The 23,372-nt window shown below is 32.9% G+C and overlaps 1 protein-coding gene across 1 annotated transcript; it reads right to left on the bottom strand.

Annotated features, from left to right (window-relative positions):
• Window positions 1-1,425: 1,425 nt before the first annotated feature.
• On the bottom strand, window positions 1,426-10,996 carry LOC132698622 (uncharacterized). The gene is made up of 6 exons (XM_060664815.1): window positions 10,787-10,996; window positions 10,532-10,732; window positions 5,785-6,092; window positions 3,840-4,047; window positions 2,257-2,457; window positions 1,426-1,761 (listed from the first exon to the last, which is right to left on the bottom strand). Exons 1-6 carry the CDS (start codon window positions 10,928-10,930, stop codon window positions 1,453-1,455), a joined length of 1,371 nt encoding a protein of 456 aa, XP_060520798.1. The 5' UTR covers window positions 10,931-10,996; the 3' UTR covers window positions 1,426-1,452.
• Between the last annotated feature and the right edge of the window lie 12,376 nt (window positions 10,997-23,372).

Raw genomic sequence — 23,372 nt, 5'->3', positions numbered from 1 at the left:
CCTTGGGCGACCTTCTTGGTGGTATTGACAAAAGAAAATGCTTGTCGCTGGTTGTCCGAACAAACTAGTGCTTGTTATTTTGATTTATAATTCCCGGAAATAAAAGGCCTAAAAGGAAGCAGAACCACCCTAAGTACCCAGAACAAAAAGTGAAATTTCAAGATAATAACTGGTATAACATGCTTACTAGGTTGTTAGTGGCCTTCCCCGCTATCGCAGTTTAAATTCGCTTTATCCAATATATTCAAACCCACAAAACGTGACATGAACTCAATCAATCTTAAAATATGGGTGCGAAACTCCGATGATGCGCGTTAGCGTTCAAGATCAAAAAGAGTCCGATACGAGCTTGTTCTTTTAATATTGATAATAACAAAAAAACACAAAAAGATTTCATTGGTAGAGAAAAATCATCCAGCCGATCTGATATTCCCTGGCGATGACAGACAATTGCAACTCTGGCCACTTCCGGGCGAATTGAACGTTATTGATTGACATTTAGCTTGTGATCGATTAAAATATTTTCGTGTATGAAAGATGATTTTTATGGGGGAAAAATGCCAAATCAAGTGCGTCAATTCAACGCAGCATGACAACATAGGTAAGTTGCTTTCCTTTACTTTACGCGAGAGTGCTTTGACTTCGAAAATTCTAACCTTAATTGCGTTTGTTTACATTGTAGCTGAGAAAAGTAAGAATTGAATTGGGATTCCGATCGCTACCCCATTTTGAACGACCAGTGATTCCGGGACAAGTAGTAATTTAAATTTGCTTCCAAGCGTAGTTAATGTTAAATATGTCAGCAATTTGGATTGGAAACCTCGATGTCGCCGGTGAAATTTGACACAACCAATTATTATGAACACCTGACTGAATTTGAGGTAAGTGCAAGGTGCAAAAATTGTACACTAGTTGAGTACCGTTAATATGCCTACAACTGATTTATAAACATGCCTTCTATTATTTTTTTAGTGTTTTATTGGCGCATGCACCATTTGTGCTTAGAAGGACGAGAAGTAAAGAGAGACATGAACTGAAATATAGAGGAGATGAAACTAAATACTATCCCTTTCATATTTGTATATATGCCTATTATTTGTACTTATTAAAATTATGCTAATTAATACTGCAGGAATAAACTTAGGTATTTAACAAAAAGCAATTTTCTGATTCGGGGTAAATCTAGCCTGTAACAGCCTACCATATTACAAAAATAGGTTGCCTCGATATATAAAAAAGGTCAAATTAATCAATCAAAATTGGGCACCAATTTTTTTTGAAAATGCCTTTTCTTAATAAGAATAAATCTGACTAACTGAAATTTTATATAATTAACAAGTGTTCTTCTAGCTTCTAGTTCTCTAGCAAAGTTTGAGGGATGTAGCGAACTACTGACATCAGTACACAGCAATAAATAAATACCCATTTATATAGTGATTTTAATTATTATTACTACGAAGACAGTTTACTCTTGAGGAATCCGGCGATCTGCTGTAAACCTTCTTCGTTTGCTTTCTTATAGTATGGCAATTGCTTTAAACGGTTAAGCCAAGCAGATACTTTGGGAAATTTGTTTTCGTCGAGTGGTACTGCCGCTACGGCGGTGGTGGTTGTGGCCAGGATGCTGAGGTCGGCGATTGTTAGCTGTTTTCCGGCAACATATTCACGTTTGTTTAGAATGGCTTCTAGGAAACCGTAGGCTTCAACAAGCGAATCGGCGTCTTCTTTGGCTATGCCCGAAGCACCCGCGAAAAGTGCGCGCTGAAAATACATAAACTTATCTTTTAACGACGCTTCTCTTTAAGCTTCAAATTCTAAATTAGGAAAGTTTTCATTTAAGTTGTAGTCGGACTAGCTGAAGCAATCAAATTTTTGTATTTTAAGTTGGATCCAGGTTTCTAATAAATTATTTGGATAAACGAAGTATCATATAAAATTAACAAAATTAATTGTTGAGGAAGTCCTCCTATATTTTCTCAATAATTCTTTTGACGTTGCTAACCTCTCTACACATATGCATAAAGAATAAACCGTTCCACGTTTAAATTGTTTTTTATAGATAGATAATTTATGTAATTTACATTCTGTTTAAAAGCTATATGTTCAGGTACTTAAAGTCTATTAAATAAAATGAAAATGTCCAAAAATTTATGTTTAAACATGCAGCCTGCAACATAAGGCCTTCACAGATTTTGCATTTAAATTTATATGCCAAATTAACTTTCAATGATTTGAACGACCATTGTGATTACTTACTATGATTTTGGCGAATCTAGCGAACAAGTATCCGTTGTCGAACTGATTCAAGGCATCTACAGAGGCTCGTATTTGCAGATCTTTCGGGTACAGGGAATCGTCTTTTCCGTATTTGCTTGCGAGGTAAGCGTTAATGGCGTGACTGTCCCACACTATGAAACCGTCGTCTTCCAAAGTCGGTATAGAATGCACTGGATTTTTCTGTAAATGGTTATAATATTTTGGATATAAGTTCGTTTGGAAATATTTTAATTGTTTTTGAAACTTTTATGGAAAACTTATCTCATGAGTTACTGTCATACCATGGGAGAGAAAATTAAAATATTAAATATACACTCGACCTCAGCTCTTCGGGAATATCTAAAATTATTAGCAGTTCCTTTAGGAAATTGAAAAAAAGTTTTACATCTGGTAATTTCTATTGTTAAAGATCTTTCAAACCATTTAGTCGGACATCTATTTTTAATTTTACAAAACAAAAATTACATACTTTTTCCCAGTTTTGAACTATCACTATTCAATATTTCTTATACTTTTTACATTATTTCTAAAAAATGAAGCTAATTTCAGAGAACAAAAATGAGAATCGGGATTTTTTCAATTTAAAATTAGAGAAAACAAGTAAATTCCGAAAAAACTCATTTTAAATCTTGCAACTTCTTTCATTGTAAAATCAGAAATAAATGTGGCTTTTTTATAGTTATAAAAGTAGACACCCTATATAAAAAAACGGCATCTATCGGTTTCGTTTTGCTCTATAATTGTTGTAAGAAAATTTAAACTAGTTTTTTCAAACTGGTCGACGAAGAATTTTGGGGTTTAGTGACAGAGAACTGAATTATATTTTTATATATGATTATTTTACAGGGTGGTCGTATAATATATGTAAATTATTTAAAATTTACGGGGTTCAATACATACATAGGCAAAATTTTTATTTTTTAACTGCGGTTTACGTTTTGGATTCCGTTGAATATATATTTTTTATTTTTAACTTTAGTTATTTATTTATTTTTTGGTGGTTAGTGGCTTTGTCGTCGCAGTGGGTAGAGTAAGCAAGCTCGAAAAACTAAAACAAATGGGAAAAAACGTAATTATGAGGCATTAGAAAACTTTCCTTGATCCGATAAAAAAAGCAGGTTGTCAAAAGCTTAATTATCAATTTCAGATTACTGTCTGAAACCGGTGAAAAGTTATGCACAGCTTTTTTTCATTTTACTAACAACATTTATGAATAGAAGTGAAATTAATAATTATCATAAAACCTATTTCGACATAAAAAAAAACTAAAATCGGAGCAGGTGTGCTGCTACGTCACATATAGTGGCGTAATAAAAAATGAACTGTATGTCTTAGCTATAATGCTACCACATTTAGGAAACTGTAAAAAAATCTGAGAAACAAAATGAACAAGAAAAAGATGTCATGCTATGACGTAACTGCATATTTGCTCCGACCGGGCTTTACTATGTTCCGTTCGCAAAGTATAAAATTTGGCGAAATATTATGTGTTCAGTGTTGAAATTACTTGTTAAATAAACAATAACGATGATACATTGGTAATAAAATTTCCATATTGTTACCTCCAAAAATTCAGGTTTCAAATGGTCTCCCGTCATTAAATTAATGGGTACAATTTCCACGTTTGTTAGTCCAAGGGCTTCGATCGTCAACAATGTGCCCCTGACGGCAGGGCTAGCAGCGGCGGAGTATAACTTCAGCACCATTTTAAGCGATACTTTACAACACGCGAGCCGTGAACTTAAGTACCTGGCATATTTTTTTCTCGACCTCCAGTTTTATATCCGCCCAATAAATGCTGTGTCATCAACAGAGCAATCATTTTATCTTTTATTAATAGACCGGTCGAGTTGGGGGTTAAAATGTTTATGTTTCAGCGAGGTCAAGTGGAAATTCGTTTCATTTAACGGATAGACAAGCTGTTCTATTCTTCATGCGTCAATTGGCATCCCAATAATAAGTAGCGATAAGTCTGCTGGCTTAAGAAGTATGTTAACATTTGTAAAATGTAATTTGTTTATTTTATTTTGGGCGTTTTGGTATTCTAGTCTAGTCTCGTACGACTCGAAAATGGCCGCTCGCTTCGATCCCGTGATAAGTATGAAAAATCGTATATCTATATGTGAATACTAACGGCCTAGATGAGATATTTCGACGTTTCCATTTTTTAAAATAATTGTCTTTCTGAATAGACATGTTCAGAGATTTTTAAAAAACGTTACCGTTAGTAATGAATAGATTTAAAAAAATATTCAAAAAAAATCTATATTTCCAGAAAATAAATATATTAAAAATTAAATGGTACTTTTTTAAACTGAAAAATAAAAAAAAAAGGGTAAATATTTTCTGCAAAAAAATTCCACTTAAGATTAATTATGTGAAAATATGCAAAAAATGGAAGTTAAGAACTTAAAAATTGGACTGCGGTCATAAGGGGCTTTCTATTTTGGAAATCTTTGTTACCTTGCTATATCGACTGCATAATTACCAAGAGAAGAAAATTTGGCTTTAGAAAATAGAAAATAATCTTTAGACCATTTTCTCAACAGGGACATAATGTGAGCGAAAATTTCGTGGACTTACTAATTTTTCGGCTGGATTAGATACAACTCTAAGGTTAAGGTAGGTTCTATTACAAGAATTGCAAAACACCTTAAATTTTTTCCACGAACGGCCACTGACCAATAGGTTGCTGCATTATGCTATGAGATTTCAGTGTTTACAAAGTTTATTTTTGACAAAATATAAAAATGTTAATTAATTAATTTTTTGTATGTGGGCTGTTTTTTTTTGCGTAATAAAAATATTATTTTTGAGTTTGAATCGCTCTGGAGTTAAAAGCTAAAACTCAGAAAAACAATTAAATAATAATAAATAGCAACGCAAAAGGAACCCAAAGAACTTACTAACAATCCTATCATTTCAAAATTTTGATATCTAATCTATCTTATTATCCGAAAGCATAAATAATGACTAGTTCGTATCTTTCTAATACGAAATACATTACTATTTACATGTTTAAAACCGTTACATATTATATTAAATTAGTACGGTTTTTCATAGATTGAAAATATATATAGTATAATATTTTTGGATCAAGGTTTCATTGAGTATACAGATCTGCTATCGTATGTTACAGCGGCAATTTAGCTTAAAATTGTTTAAATATATTTGATATTGTCATAGATACATCTTGCCAAATTTTCTAAAAACTAATTTTTTATCACCAACATAGCTATAAAACATGCTAATATGAACAGTAGTAGTTGCAACGCTGCAATGTCACATATATTTGGCAATAGAGATCGGAGGCTCCCTATGGCAGCCATAGTTTTGGTTATTATATTTATCCTTTTCCTTTGTTCACATACTTCTAATAATCTGTAGGGTTGGGTAAAGCCTGTAATACTTTGTCTGAATACACTCCTCCTTCTTGCGCATTTCTCCATAAAAACAGAAAACAATATAAGAATTATCTTCTTTATTCCGTCGACAATGCTACATTCTCAACCAAGTTTGCTCTTAATGAAACCGGCGATTCCTTGCAAACCTTCCTCATTCGCTTTCTTGTAGTACGGTAATGCCTTCAGTTTCTTAATCCAGGCGGTTATTTTCGGGTACTTTTGGGCGTCGATGGGGATCAGAGCGTCGGCCGTTGTGGCCGTCGCTAACAGACTCAAGTCCGCGATAGTCAGCTGATCACCGGCGACGAAAGGTTTGTTGGCCAAGATGGCTTCCAGAAAGCCGTACGCTTCTACCAAAGCGTCCGCCTGCTCTTTGATAATGGTTTTTTGGTCCGGGTTGAAAAGTGAGCCCTGAGAAACGAATGGTCTGTTATTAACAACAGATAATAAGTTTCATAAGCGCCACGACTTTACTTTGCTACGAGTGACTGAATAAGCGGATCAACGGATTTATGAATACATTCACTCAGTGACCTGACCGTGACTAAAATACCGAAAAGTGAATTGACAAAGTAATTTTGACCTCCATTGGAAATCCAATGTGACTCTTTTAGATTTGATCTGTGAGGAGGTGCTCTTGTCAAAACATCCGAAACCATGACGATTGCAACACGAACAGAACTTTTCACTGCAGTTTATGTTGCTTTTATTTAATCTATGTCAACTGACAGCGACAACTTTGTTTTAAAAATTAATTGTCGTTTCCTTATAACAGTGGATGCCGGTTTTGGCAATGTGTCTTTCAGAATATATTCGTCAGAACTTACATTGATTTGATGTTTACAAAAATACGTGTAGCGCAGAGTGACACTAGTTATTACTAGTTATTTTGTCATTCATTGTTTTTTCGTAGTAATATTTGGAAATGACATTGATACTGGAATTTTATTGTCCTTTCGTCTATAGGGCAAGTCACACTGAGCAAGTCACAATTTTTAGGTGGGCAAATTTTGGTTCCCCTGTGCATTTTATACCAAAGTTGTAATATAACTTTGTGAAAAGGTAGGTATGATGATAGTATAGATATTAAATCAAATAGCAGTAAAATACATTTTGATAATGACAACAGGAAAAATTCTTGAGAGTAACAATATTTTAATTTGGGATTGTTATACGTTATTAAACGCGCTTTAATTAATGCAAAATATGCGTTATTCGATTGAAGAAAAAGTAACGATCATTAAGTGGCATTATACGTTGTTGCTAAAACTATAGCTTCGATTTCAACAGTTAAATGTATAAGGTATTACCTAATTCAAACGCACCGTAATAATTAAATGCAAATGTTCAGCTGAAAATATCGATAATAGAGCAGAAGAAAGGGGCAATAGAGATTTGAACATTTTACTGCATGTGCAGGAAATCAAAATGATTAGTGCCAGGATTCTTGGACAGTGCTGCTCACATTAAACAAACACTAATATTTTTCCTATAAATACAAAAAGCGCCAAGAGCTTCGCGAAGAAGGTGAAGAAAGAACAGTAGCATTTTCTTTTGAAATGACGGAAAAGGCAAATAATGATAGGGATTTTTTTAAAAATATTTGTGTCACATTTGTGTACATTCACACTCAACAACGAACCAAATATTCAAAAAACTAACCAAAACTGTCGGTATTGGAGCCAAGACAATGAATATCGTTTGGTTCATACTCCAAGCCCATATTCTCAAAAAATAAATGTTATGGTGGGAATTTGCGGTCATCATGATATAGAACCATTTTTTATGGACTATAACCTCACGTCAGAAACCTATTTGGATTCAATACAAAATCAAATTAATCTCCCACTAGAAGAAGTTGTTCGCGAAGATCAAGAGATCTGGAACCCGATAGATGGTTGTCCCGCCCATAATTCCCAAATGGTAAGGGAGTATGTGGAAAATACTTTTAACGGGAATATTATTGGCCCAAAGTGCCGAATCTTTTGGCCACCCAGATCACCTGACCTCTTTCCGAACGACTTCTTTCTGTTGGGTCACTTGAAAAGTGTTATTCATAAAAATGTTAAATTTGAAAATCTTAACCAGTTACAAAACACTTTTTCTTTAGAATCTGACAGGATTTCACAATATCAACTAAGCAATGTTGGAAATGAATTTTATGATATTGTTTAACTATTAATGGAGGGTTGTTTGAGCAATTATTAAAAAATAATGTTCATTTGAAATATTGTTTCTTTTTAGCAATGTTTTATAGCCGTATTTTATAATAATTATTAATTCTTTTTAATGTCAAAATTATAGTCATTCCTTGAAGCTTCCTTGTGACTTAAACCCCCCGTCCACTTCAAGGACGCTTTAAAGGACAAGATGGTCTTAGGAACCGAGTCTGAGTTTGATTATAAGAAAAACATAATGATAAAATGAATGCGTGAAACCAAATATGCATCTATTATGACGTCGTCAAATTTTGGAAATAACGTCATAGAAAATATTCGCTTGCGTTTGTGGTATTGACCTTTTGCAATTTTGCCATCGTATTTAATTCAATAACTGAAGATGAAGATTTATTCAAAGTTTATTTAAAGTTAATCATATCGGCCCCTTCAAGGAGCCAATATTTTGGACAACTAAAAATTTACATGCGATTTCTGATGTTCCATTGGCCAGTGCATCACCCGGTATAAATAAATATATTGTATATAAGATATATTGAATTAGTTTAATGAGGTATTAATGATTGAACTGAGCTAGTCCGTCAAAATGGTTGATGTTAAAATTCTTACCGTTAACATGGAATATCATCTATTTAGATGATTAATTATGTTTGGTGTGACAATAGCATGTCAGATGGGAGAGAGACTTTTTCAAGGGGTTTAACATCAGGTCTTAAGGCACCTACAAAAAGATTCCCACATTGCGCTCTGCTTCATCTAGGATATGCAAAAGGATTTCTCCAAGGACAAAATATTTGTTCAACGCGTCATAGAAAAAACCGATATGGGAATGTGGTTCGCTGATAATGTCCAAAATAACGCGGATGAACTTATTACAACCGTAAATTCTGGCGAAAGTTCTGAGAGCGACATTGATATTTCCGATCTGGACCAAGAATAAAATTTTTTAATTATTTACATAAAAATCCGGCAAAGTGAAAATGTTGAGATACAATTTGAACTCGAGTTCATCGGCAAAATCATGTTTCTCCATCCACGCATGTGAAAGGGAATGTTAAAGAATTTCTAAAATCGTGCTGATAAAATTTAGAGAGTGCTTTTTGCCTTTTTGCGTAGCTGAAATAAGATTATAGCGCGGACCAGATCTTTATTAAAAAAAAACCGCTTCGGTGTTTTTTTTCCTAGAGGGGCGCATTGTTTTTCTATCGTGCACCTGCGGACCACTAAGGAACTTTCGCAAAAGTGTCTTTTACATCTCATCGAACTTCAAAGTTACTGAAAACTTTGGTAAATATTAAAATTTGTATTGGTAATTCCGATTTAAAATTACATTTTTGCAAATATCTCGCGCACCCTGTATCATAGACGAAAACTGAAACTCGCTCTCGACACAGAGGACGAGAAATGGCGACTTTCATTTGGATTTTTTCAAATATCTCGAACAGTGTATGTGATAGACCGAAACCATAAATACAAATTGTAGTTATTGATACGGTCTACAATAACTTCTAAACCAAGTTGCCATATATATTAGGAATTTTGATATACGGCTAATAATTTACAATGGGAAAGAACAGTTTTCAGGGTTTTTTAGATTTTTGTCGATTATTGAAAAAGTCTGTCTACAATTGAAAAAACACTTGAAATAAATGTTATGGTTCGGGATCTCCCGAGTATCCTGGTTCAAGAATTATGCCGATCGGCTAGACAGTTTCCGAGAAAATTATTTTTTTCTAGAGGCAAAAATAATTCAAAAAATTTGAAAAAATACTTCTCGACTTTTGATTGTGCCCAATTTCAAAAGTTTAAATGTGGATATGGACCTCTACATTCCTGCCGAATCTGAAATCGATGGCTGCACATTTAAGATACCTACTAACACACACCATGTAATTATTTTGAAAATTACCAAGAATAATTTATAGAACTGGATCTTGCGGATCTTTTAGTTTAATAATTTTTTCATTTTTCAAATAAACTTCTGCATAAAAATGATATTTTCAATTGCATAAACGGTTTTTGAAAAAAAAATTTTCCTTGGACCCCTGCAAACACGATTTTTGATTCTTGAAAAATACTTCCCTACCCCCCAGCCCCCTCAATTTCTATAGGCTCCATCAGGGGACCAAACGCTATTGGTTTGCCAAATTTGCAGTCGATGACTTCAAATTTCGGACACTCTCGTGTTTCTTAGCGATGTCCGAAAACAGTCAAAAATTGAAAAAAAAGATGGACGCCCAAGTTCGAGACCAACTATTTTTCACGGGCTAATGTGTGTGTGGAGTGCTTAAAAGGAAGTAATTTTGGAAAAAGTGCAATCGTTCGAAAGTTATGTCTATTTAATGCCGCGTCTACAGAGAAAGGGAGAAAGGACAGACAAAATAAAAAAAATGTTTTTCGACCCTGATCATTTCTGTTCCAATGGGGGTCCCGTAGGATCACCTGTTGCCGAAATATAAGTTTCGTTGCCAAGCTCGTGTATTTTCGAAAAATTCGATTTCATCGATTGTTCGAAAACAATAAGAATAAAATAATAAACCGAGAGGCCCTTAGCCCTTAATTTAAGCGATCGGACCTTCTAGTCCGTGAAAGAAACAGAAAAACCCTCGAGAAAATCTAAACATTTTTCGATTTCATTTGACACTTGATGTAAACTACAGTATTCATGCTTACAATGATCTTTGCTACTCTGGCAAACAAGTATCCGTTGTCAAAGTGATTCAGAGAGTCAACTTTCGCTCTCTTCTGGCCATCTTTGGGGTACAGCGCGTCATTTTTGCCGTATTGGTTGACCAAATACGCGTTGATGGCGTGGCTATCCCACAGAATAAAGTTTCCGTCTTCCAAGGTTGGTACGGTGTGCAACGGGTTTTTCTAAAACAGCAAGTTGAAACGACGATTGCAGCAGAACCAATCGTTGATACTTACGGCGACGAACTCTGGTTTGAGATGCTCACCGGCAAAAAGGTCGACAGGGACGATTTCGACATTTTTGAGGCCTAACGCTTCAATCGTGAGAAGGGTTCCTCTGACGGCTGGACTGCCGATTGCAGCGTATAGTTTTAGAACCATGTTTTCGAGAGCGTCGGGCAATCAAGCCAAGTCGGGAAGTTACTAACGAGAATAAAAAAGTAATCCGTCCTGGTGGTGGCCGATATTTATAACGATGGCCAATTATAGGGGTTATCTTTTGCCATTGACCTAAGAGTCGCTGAATCGTGAAATTTTAGTGTTCTCCAGTCCGTTCGTGGATAAGCTGCCAATGTACAGAGTGTCTACTTGGTTAGAGAGTTGCTCTTTTCGCATTTGGTCCTACATTTTGATTAAACTAACGCGACCTCTTGAATATTCCACAAAAATGTTTATTTATAAGCGAAACCGCAGCAGGAATTCACTTATCCGTTTTTCTCATGACTATCCTACGCAAAAAAGTGGTTTCCACAACAAGAAATGCAATTATTCGAAATGACAAAAAAAACCGTTAAATCTTTGTATAATGAACTACTATCAAAAGGGAAGGCATTGAGTAATAAAGAATTTAAAGGATATGCAAAAAAGTTCTTCCTGTTTCTACTCTGCACGAGTAGTAACTAGTTGTATGTATTTTTTTTTTACTTAATCCGTGGTATTTTTTATGTAATTTCTTCTTAATGTGTAATTTTCTCGTTTTTTGTTATTATTTTTTTAATGTTGAGTATGTTACTTTACTTTTCTTTAGTTTACTTGTCGAAAATAACTTTTCACACTTGCTTTATTTTTTAAACATTCTACTTTATTGTAACGGAAAAATGGGTTTTGTAGTACTTGATGACTCAATGATTTTTTTCGGAACTCATTTGAAAGCAAAATTCAAAAATATGTTACATTCAAACAAAAGAAAGAAGTTTACATAAGCGGCAAAACATGTTAAATATTTTTTGGCCGATACCGGGAGATACACTGACTTTTTCGCAATTTTCGTTATTTACTTTGAACAATTACAATCTTAATGTCCAATTCTTTTGACTCTTGAGTTTTTTTTTTTTTTGTTTTTTTTTACTACACAATAAACTTCTTCTACTCACTTCCATTCTAATTCAATATGTCTAAGGTGTTGTTTTTCGAACCGAAATATTTATTATAACGTAAAAAAATATAAACAAATATTGGAAATTTTCCAAACCAGCTGAGCTTGAAAGAAATTATATAGTGATCCATTTGAAATTATAAAATTGCTTTTGATTTCGCTTAGACAAAATGGATGTCAATGTCTGGTCGAAGAAAATTTGTAGTTCCGACCGTTCGAATGTTATCCTGCTTCGAATACTTTCCGAAGGTTCGTTACGGATAACAGAGAACATAAAAAAAATTACCGTTTGATATATGAGCCAACAATACCGATATCTCCAGTTTTTCGATCACCATCAGCTCATTTTTTTAAAAAAGTTATTTTATTTTAAGTTTTAGCATCTTGTAAACTAATCAATTACGGACCTATGTTTGTATGGACACTCTGTATATTTTAAATATGAACTGCCCATGTTTAGATTACTTTTCAAGAGTTTGGTTGTAAATTTTTGCATTTGCAAGTTTGCATTAGCTAAAAATTCAAACTTCGCTCGTTTAGCGTAAGTTTTTTAGCAAAATAAATAAGAACTAGAAGTTCAAATTTTCACAAAATTATATATTTTGTCTTTATCAACTGTAATATTTACAAACTACCTGCTACTATATATACCGAAAAATGACCATAAAACCTTAATTAATGTTGTTGTGAGAATTTAAGTTTAATAAAGAAGAGGTATTTAAATCTAATTTATCGTTAAGCAATACATTTGAATGTCTCATTTTGTTAATCTCCATGGCTTCCAATAAATTTAATTTTCTACTTTTTGTGGATGTATGTAAAATATCAAAATTATCGTCAAAAATGTGTTTTTCTGTGTTTAAATAATTAGAATCTAGACTATTGTTTTTAAACGCTCTTTTATGTTCGTTAATGCGTTTCTTGAAGGATCTACCTGTTTGTTAAATTTTGGGACGAGATCCGCATTTCAACCTGTCTACAACCTGATTGTAGAGATTTTGGGCATTTCGTTTTATTGTTTTTTAAAAATTTTGCTATTGTGTTGCTAGTTCTGAAAGCTATTTTTAAATCACATTTTGAAAAATGTTTTGAAACTTTTTCACTAGGTTCTAATATGTATGTAATTGTTTTAAATTGTTCTTGTTCTGTATTAGGTTCCGGATATATAGAGTTTACTGTTGTCTGGACTTGTTTTTTATTTATAATTTTATCTATAATGGAAGGATTGTAGCCGTTCTTCAGTGCAATTTGTTTAATGATATTAAGTTCTTTGTTGTAATTTTCTATTGAATGTGATTGAATTGATTATGGTGTATAAAAGAGTGAAATGCAGCCATTTTGTGTGTATAAGGGTGATTTGAGCTGTTATGTATGACTGTGTCCGTGTGTGGAGGTTTATGATAAATGGAAAAATTTAATTTGTTTTGCGTTTTCGTAATAGTTAAGTCTAAAAAATTTATAGAGTTATCCTGTTCAATCTCGATAGTGATTTTTATACGATTATGTAATGAGTTAATGTAATTTAAAAAAGAATTCAGTTGTCTGTCCGTTCCAACAAAACAAGCAAAGTATCTATACCACCATAGAAAACTTTTACTTAAACGATGTTCTAGTATGATATTTTCCAAATTATCCATAAAAATCTCGACTAACAAAGGACTAAGTGGGTTTCCCACAATCAAACCTTGCTTAGAGATGTAAATCTGTCCATTAAATTCAAAATAATTTTGGTCTAAAGCAATCTAATAAATCTTGTTTCAAGAATGGGTTAACCTGTTTCCGAGTTAGGGTGAAATCTAGGGTGATAGATTTAGCAGACTAAACTAACTCTAAAACTAAAACTAAATTATTTTATAAATGTCGTTTCAAACGATTATTACAGAATACTCATTAATAATTTTATAGCAGCACCGTTTAATCTAATAATAATCTGTGTTGTGTGGGACTTTAACAACTTAGCAATGACATTTTCATTTTGTAAGAATCACAAATCTTTTTTTTATTGTTATACGATAATATTGCCGACAAAAATGATTTGATACTCTTCACAATTATTTGCTTAATGGAGGCTTGATGAAGTTCACAGGCTTTGGCTTAAATTGGATAGATATATTATGTGCAATATTACAGCCCTGATTGTGAAATACCAGGTCAATTTTACTGACATTATACATATATATTTGAAGTTTAAATTTCAAAGCTCTTCCAATTTTGCCCGTACTTAAAAAATTTGAATTAAAATTGTCTGTAATTCTTAAAAAATGTTTGTTTCTAATAAATTTAAAAAACATTGCGTGACGTTCTGTTACACTCTGAATGTCAAATCCCGTGTTCAAATTAAAACTTTTAATAGACTTTATAATTTTTCCTATTTATGACAAGATGGTTGCTTCCAATATGACGCTTATTTCTATTTGAACAATAGAAAATGCGGCGATTTGAATTAAATCATTTTTATTCCTTCCGACATACATATAAAATTAAACTGATTTGAAACTAGTCTTTAACACAATTCTGAAATATAATTTACCTCTATAAAAGTCGTCTCGAAAACACAGATTACGAATTCTATCATTCAAAATACTAAAAAGCCCTCTTAATGCAATGCAATACAGAAAGTAGCCCATAGTCAGCTGCGCTGATTTACCTTAATATTTTTACTGCTTTCGGAGAGCTAAGTGGTGTGTTCTTCGTAAAGTGAATCGACAGGTTCTATATTTTTAAGCTCTAATTGGCTTTCAGAGGAACTGGAATTTACATTTTGATGTTCTAAATTTGTGATGGCAGATTCCAACCTAGCCATGGATGTGGCAACTATTTGATTTACAGAATTTTAAGAAGAATTTAAAATTAGTTGATAACAATCTTTCACTCTTTTTTCCACTTCGTTTAGAAATTAGAAATTTGACCACCAGAAATTTTGCAACTTTGTAGTAGATTGAGTTTTGAATTAGCATGAAAGGATAGGTTTGTGTTCATGAAGCTACATAGGAATGTCGCATGTGATAAAATTGATATTTTAAAGCGCTTTCTATTTTATTAGCTGTTTCGATTATTTATAAACACTTTTATTAAAATGGTCTTGAATGCAAAAATGTCGCAATATGCAAATTGAATAACTATAAAATCTTGCTATAAAGCTCTTGGAAAAAAACGTTTGTATTATCGCATCCTGTGCCCTCAATAAAATCATTCTAAAACAATTTATGGTTTTATAAATATTGATGTATAACCATGCTTAAACACATTTCATAGGAAATCTGTAAAAATGTTTTATTAATCAGTTTCGTCAAAGGTAATTTAATAAAATATATCAGTTTCTAAAACATATTAATGATCTTGGCAAGCTTTATTCGACTATTTGCACTTAATGGAAGGAATATTAAAGCAAATATGTAACTATTTAGTAGAATAACAAAATGTGTGTGCTACTTAGTTATATCTACAGAAAACATTTTTTTTTTAAATATAGCACACATATTTTGCAAGAGTTTGCTTAGTAGTAGATGTTGCCATTACTTATTTTTACTTTAAAAGATACAGTTTCACACAATTCAATCACAACAACTTGGCTAAAATACGTACAAATAAAATGAAATTCTAAATTTAATACGTATATAGCAATTAAAAACACTGCGTGAGTACTGCGTGAGTGATTTGAAGGTCATCATATTAACCATTCCAAAAACGATGCTGGTGCTCTTTAAAGAAAGTGGACTTTTTTGTGATGAAGGAAGGTAAATCTCTACAAATCTCGTTAATTAATACAATTCAATTTTAATACTAGTGAGTTTGTCGAAACACTACTTTGAGAATTTTTTTTACGGCAGGTTTATTCGGATAACGTCCAATAACATAGAGCCTTTTTATTAGTTAGTTCACCGTTTTTTCCATATAAATGAAATCGATTGACTCGTTTTTTTTTTACTCTACTTCATGCAAGGTGCGACACTATTTCTTTTGTTTACACGTCTCTTTTCAACGGAGTGATGACAGTAGATTACTACTTTATGAGAAATTGTTATATTATATTATTTTTGAATGCATTGATTTTTTTTTACTATTTTGTTGTATTAGAAAAAATCCAAATTTAAAAATTCGCTGTTTTATAATAATGGATGATAAATTTTTTGATAAATTCTGATATATCAAGTATTAGTTTGCATGAGCTTAAAATTAAATTTTCAGTCAGTATTGGTCCGATTTGCTCTTTTTCATGAAAAAAAAAATCGGCGGGTCCAAATTACAATTTTTTAATTTGGTTACCACGGTATGGGTGTATTATTGATTATGTTAAATTGTTTGGGGTTATTACTTTTGTACTCCCTGATATAAAGAACAATATTTTGTTTTGGTGGTACGTTTTTCTCGGTCTGTCACATTTGTCGTTTTAACGAAATCAAGATCCACCCTGTAAATCAAACTTTGTTTTTGGATTTTGAGGCAAATGAATTGAACATTAGAATTCCGATTTCCAGTTTTTATTCGTAGAACTTAAATGTCAGATCATATTATGTATCATTAATGGGTTCCTATAAAAAAAATGAAATTGGAGACAGAAGTACATATTATATAATCAAACCTTATATCTTTCTCTTTAAAAGGCCTGTACTAAATTGATAACAACCTTCTACAATCAGGCTCTGTGATTATTTTAAGTGTTTACTAAAGAACGTCAATCCTTTATCGTGTCGATTGAACCCAATAAGTTGAACAATTTCTAAAACCAAATTTCGAAATATGGTGAAATTTTTATTTTTTTAAAATCCGAGACTTTTTTAAATAGAACGAATAAAAAATTCATGAAAGTCCCAAATTACTTGGCCTTTTACAGGAATATGGAGAACAGATATATAAATAGATACATAGGCATTTAAATCAGATATCAACTTCATAATCTTAAATCGTCAAAATATATATTTTCTACTCCCCTCTGTAAAATACCTAATTACCCACCGATCTAGCGTGCGGGAAGCGTCACTTTATCACGTCAGTTTCGTTACCCATGAATCCGAGCCACTTCGGACATTTCCGGAATTTTGCCTCACGGATTTCGGAGCAATCGGATGTTTTCGGATATATTTCCCACGCTTTGAATTTTGACGTTTGTCAATTCTGACGGTGATGTCAGTGAAAGTATTCGTGTTGTTTTGCGAAAATGTACCCAAAAACTAACGGTCGTAGAAAAAGTATAGTATGCGACACGTTCGGTAAACTTTTCAACTCACTCGTTTATTAAAAACTCGCTCCGCTGCGCTCCGCTCGTGTCAAATAAACTCTTGAGTCAAATGCCGTTTACCGTACTTGTTGTATAATATACTATTTTTTTACTACTTTCGGAAATTGTCATTTTCCCACTTTCGTTTCGTTTCCCACGCATATGAGCCATTTCGGACATATTATTAAAAACTCGCTCCGCTCGTGTCAAATAAACTCGCGAGTTAAAAAGTTTACGTGTTGCATACTATACTTTTTCTACGACCGTTAGTTTTTGGGTACATTTTCGCAAAACAAGACGAATACATTCACTGACATGACCGTCAGAATTGACAAACGTCAAAATTCAAAGCGTGGGAAATATATCCGAAAACATCCTATTGCTCCGGGAAGATCTGTGGGTAATTAGGTATTTTACAGACGGGAGTAGAAAATCAGTATATTACGCAACAAATGCGGTAAACGGCATTTGACTTACGAGTTTATTTGACACGAGCGGAGCGCAGCGGAGCGAGTTTTTAATAAACGAGTGAGTTAAAAAGTTTAACGAACGTGTTGCATACTATACTTTTTCTACGACTGGTAGTTTTTTTTTCTTCATATGCTGAAAGAGCTTCCTCTACAAATTTTAATCAAATATTTTATATTCGTCTATTTAATATACATGTGAAGTGATTTTTAGCAAAATCTTGGATTGAACTATCATCTTTAAATGAAAAAATGTTGAATTATTTGCTCAAGTTAAAAGTGCAATTGCATTTGCGACTACTATGGCACGTACTGCAAATGTTTAAAGATCCGTCATTTTAATCCAAGAACACTGAGATTTTTAAATCAAAGAGCAGAAAAACTGCGGTGACTATCAAAACGCTTATGTTTTAACTTGCTTGATAGAATGGGACGACATACGTAAATAAGAATGTGGAGTGGAACGACAATAATGAGGAACTTATATTAAACTATTGGGGTCACGAAGAATTCGCGCATAATAAAGTGTATGACGGGAGTTGTAACAACTCTGAAAAACACATAACTTATGTTTTTTTTTTAAGTTGTAACTACTTACACACTACTACATAATACACTAACCAAAACTATAAGGATGTGGTAAACTAGCTTTTTACTTAAAGACGCGATAATGAAATATTATTTTTGCACATACTATATTGATTTTGGTACAAACTCTCTTTGGTAAATTCAAACAGATAATTTGTATCATTCAACGAAATAGACGTCCCTTAACAACAGTTATCTCGAGTAAATAACATTCATCCATACAGTTTGGTAGGTAACATAATAAAATATATGTTTTACAATTTTGGAGATATGAGCTGACATTTTATAAAATTTGTTATAGCGTCAAAGTGACCAGTATTTCTTTATTAATGAAAAGTTCCTAAATTACTTCATATCGCTTCGTAGTACGATGACTTTTCAAATTGAGAGGATGATTATGTAATTTATTTTTAAAATAATCCGACGGTTAGCCAACGCTTAATACCACTCTGAAACGGCAACGTATCAACAGAGATAAGATTGTTGTGTTGGAAATGTGCGGGGCCAAAGGTTTAGTGTGATAACGTTAACAGTATATGTTAACATGACTCATCCAAACACCATGGCATTTTAAGTTATGGAGGTGCGACTTTATGCAACTAGAGTACCCTGTTGGGTGTTGGAATTTTTAAACGGTCATATTTTCGAATTTTATGTAGGTCGTTAAATGTTCCGGTGATGCCATTATAATTATTATTATTAAGGGCTGAGTCAACAAAACAAAAACATTTGCCAACGAAATTGTCGGCTGTGACTTTATTTAAATTTAGAACATTTGTTGGGCTTTCCAGAATAATGTGTATAGCTTTACTTATTTGTGGTCATTAGATGGAATATTTAACAGTAAACACAGAACAGAACAGAAAAAAAATAAGGGCTCTCACTACGGTAGCGTTGTCTTCGGTATTAATTTAAAACAATAATGGTACTGTACACTCGATCAATCCCATTTCTGATGTTAGATTTAGGCTGTTGGTATTAATTCACTAAGATTGTGGGAAACGAACTAGACGAGTCCATACGGTTTGAGGTCCATGGTGATTCTGTATCGCCCCAGTGCCCGGGGCTTATGCATCGAAGCATTGACTTTCTTTTAACACAGTGGCGGTTCAATATAGTGCTAACACAGATGATGGGAAAATATTTAGAGTTGTCCGTAATCAATATTTGGGAGTTTTAGTTGATACTAAGTTTTCGGTTGCAGCCTAATTTCAGTAAATATATTATTCAAGTTGAAAAAGTCCAACCGAAATTTTTAAAATTTTTAGCTTTTATGTGTGGTGGTATCTTTCCACAGAGACGCTTTGATCACAATATTCTCTGAAGGCGATTCGAAATACTAACTTTAGTTAATAAATCTCCTAGAGACTGTCTCCACAAACTTTTTGTTTAGAAGTCCACTCTTTGAAGCAGTGTACATTTTTAATTGTATTTGTAGTATAGATAACAATGATGTAACAACGGCATAATTTTCTTTGGCGTTAAAAGATTCAGGTGATTTTTTTTATTTTTTCTTTTTTTAATATATGAAGTTCTTTATATGGTTGCTTTTGTTTGTTTTCCTGTGTTTGTTATTTGTGCATATTCGGTATTCGGTATTTTCATTCTTTGTTTTTGTTAGCTTAGAGAACTAATTGTCCTGTCATTGGATATTATATCTCTTAGACAATAAAGCTTATTATTATTATTATCAATTAAAGTACCCAGTTATATTTTAATTCTTTGTTTGATTTAGAAATTGAGTGTAGCGGATCTAATTAAACCTATTGATAAGCGGAACAATAATAATAGTCAACCACATTCTATTTATTAATCAATTTGGATAAGATATTGACCCCGTTCGACATTATTTTACACATTGGACCAAAGCAATTTCGAATAATTTGTTTGCCGTTTTTTAAATTTGTTTCCGATCCAATCCGAATCTACATTAAAATATCTCCAGAGAATCTTTTTTTAGCTTTTTTCTTCTTGGTTTGTTTATTAATTATTAAATTAATTGGTTATAAACGGAATATTGTTTTTACTGTATATTAATTTGTTTGGCACACTTGAAATAAAAAAGTGAAATGAGGGCATCATTAAGAAGAGGATCACCCATTACTTTAGAGCGGGGATGTGAATTGAAATGTTACATATACACAGGGAGCTCCTTATTTCTGTATACTTCCGTTTCACCATAAGTGATATCAAAAAATTTTAAATACAAAAGTAATACCGCATTCTTTCCTTCAAAACTAACCAAAACTAGATAAGGCTTCAGGATTAAATAGAAAGTGGGAAATTTCAACTTTTTTTGAAGAGCGTTATAGAAAAATTTAGCTTTTAGAAAATTTAAAAGCATTCAGCATAAAATAGTATATTATGCAACAAATGTGGTAAACGGCAAGTTTTCCAAAGGTGTTGCATACTATACTAATTGTACGGCCGTTCGTTTTTGGATACATTTTTGCAAAACAACATAAGTACATTCATTGACAAACGTCAAAATTCAAGCCGTGCGGTAAAATCTCAACATTCGATTGCCCTCGAACCCGTGACTGACGTGGTAAAGTGACAATTTCCGCACGCTAGGTGTATAATTAGGTATTTTACAGAAGGGAGAAGGAGAAGGAGAAGGAAAGAAAATCGGGACATACAGTGTTACGTTATTATGTCTTCAATGCTATATACCGGGTGACACAAGAAAGTGACAACATTATATTACTTTTAAACGGCTTGAGATAGCGATTTGAAATTTGGAAGGGTTAATACAGGCTGAATGTCCAATTTTTTGACATTATGTAGTAAATGTTTGCACTTCCGGTTTGAGCGGGAAGTAACTTTCGAAGTTTATATAGCACAACCTATATCTCTTTCCATGTTTGGATTCAGGCGATCATTCTACTTAGGATCGGACGGTTTTTTCTTTTTTTTTCTTTTTTTAAAATTTTCAGTTAATTTTTGAAAATTGTGTCTAGGAGGCTGTGACCATCATAAATACTATTTACCGGGTCACCTGATCATTGGAAAAATTGTAAATGAAACTTTTCTTTACTTGTCTAGCAGCAAATAGCATTTAATGTTATGAACTATTAATTTTTTAGAATAACCTAGTTTTTTCAAATAGCACCCTAATAAGCTCACAGGAAGAAAAAAACCAGATAAGTAAATACATTTTTTAAACACAAAATGTTACTTAGGTGGCTTTGCTTCTATTCATTATTAATTGTGAAGTCGGTAAGATTAAAAATACAGAAGAAACAAACAGATTAGTGTTTATTTTGGAACTGGAGTTTTGCATTTGTTTCAATTAAATAAGTGTCATAGATATTTACTTAATAACCAGTTTATTTTAAGATGAAACTTTCATAGAATGTTTTGAAAATGTCCTCCTTCTTCTATACGACACTCCCTGGCTATAGAAATTATATTCGCTGTAACCCTTCCTAACATTGCTGGAATTATCCGCTGTTATTCTTGCAGGCCGAACACTTGAGTTACATAAACACGGTCTCTCACGTACCCCCAAACAAAAAAAATCAATTGACTGGACCGTGTATCGAGATTGGTATATCCCCATAAACATCACATAGGTGTTCAGTGACATCTCTAAAATTATGGAGAGACGCGCCATTCTGCTGAAAATTCATATTTAATGTCACGGCAAGAGGTAAATCATCTAATTGTAGATGTCGTGCACTAGTTAAGGCACCGTGAAAAAAAAAGGTCCAATAATTCACCTTCCTATTACTGCTGCCCAAACATTGATTCCGAGCCGTTCTTGAAACTGTCCGGGACGAATAATTCTTTGATTATTTAAAGATCAGTATCTGTTGTTCTGTCGGTTAAACATAGCATTATTTGAGTATCGCGACTCATTAATGAACAAAATTAAGTTAACGAAATTATTATTCTCGTCATGTTTATCTAAAGAAAGAATGTGCAGGAAGGCGACGTCCCGGAGAGCGGGCGCATACAATGCACGGGCCTGTTGAGAGTTTTTTCTGCATTCCTCGTATATTAGAAACATGTTAACTTTTTCTCCAACTGCAAATTGATTATTGTTTTCCATGATAATCCAAATCGATAACACGACAAAATCGATTATCAGATATAAATGTACAAACTGCGAGAATTTTCAATCATGCCTACTTGATGATGAATAGAAGTAAAGCCACCTAAGTAATATTTTGTTTTTATAAAAATGAATTTACTTACTTTTTTCCTTCCTGTGAGCTTATTTTTCAAGGGATTTTCAAAATTTTGGTTAGTTAGTTTTGGTCAAAAAAAGTACCGCTTTTAAAAAGTTTTTGTTCCCACTAGAGTGCTTTAAAAAAACTAGGTTATAATAAAAAGTTAATAGTACGTTACATCAAATGCTATTTGTCATTAGACAAGTAGAGAAAAGTTTCATTTACAATTTTTCCCATGATCAGGTGATTCGGTAAATAGTATTTATGATGGTCACAGCCTCCTAGACACAATTTTCAAAAATTAAATAAAAATTAAAAAAAAAAAACAAAAAAAATGAGAAAAACGAAAATGCAAAAAAATATAGGTTGCGCCATTTAAAATTCGAAAGTTACTGTTGTACTGTATTAACCCTTCCAAATTTCAAATAGCTATCTCAAGCCGTTTAAAAGTGATAGAGTGTTCCCATGTTCTTGTGTCACCCGGTATACATTTTCTAACTTACAGCACAAATGTTGTAGATTAAAAAAAATGTGTTAATGATTTTTAAGCCCATAATTAAACCTGTGGTGGTTAATTCGTGTGAACAAACAAAAACAAACTATCCATAACTAATCAAAACTATTTTTTTAGGTTTTAACTTATGGAATTAGCAACTTTCGTGTTAAAAAATAATTGGGAACACGTTACAGCGTTGTTCCTCAAAATAATTTGAGCACTCAGCTTTTTTCCTGTTTGACAATGCCTTATTGTCTGATCTAGCGCGGTCACTGTTATATCTCTCTGAAAGCATTTTATATCAAATCTTTCGAGTCATTTTTCTATTAGTTGCAACCGTTATACCGAGTATTTGTGCTGTTCATTTATTCATCAATTTTGGATATCTGACTCCAACGAGAAGTGTCCCGCATAAAAGATGAGATATTATCGGAACACTCCTATCCTTCTTCCCGCATTCTGTAAGCATCCAATGGTAATTCGCGACACTTTGTAGGGACAATC

This window comes from Cylas formicarius, unplaced genomic scaffold (genome assembly GCF_029955315.1).
Source record: "Cylas formicarius isolate icCylForm1 unplaced genomic scaffold, icCylForm1.1 PGA_scaffold_2__14_contigs__length_35257938, whole genome shotgun sequence".
Classification (NCBI taxonomy): Eukaryota; Metazoa; Arthropoda; class Insecta; order Coleoptera; family Brentidae; genus Cylas; species Cylas formicarius.
Note: the sequence above shows the minus strand (reverse complement) of the source record. Positions and strands in the feature narration are given on the sequence as shown.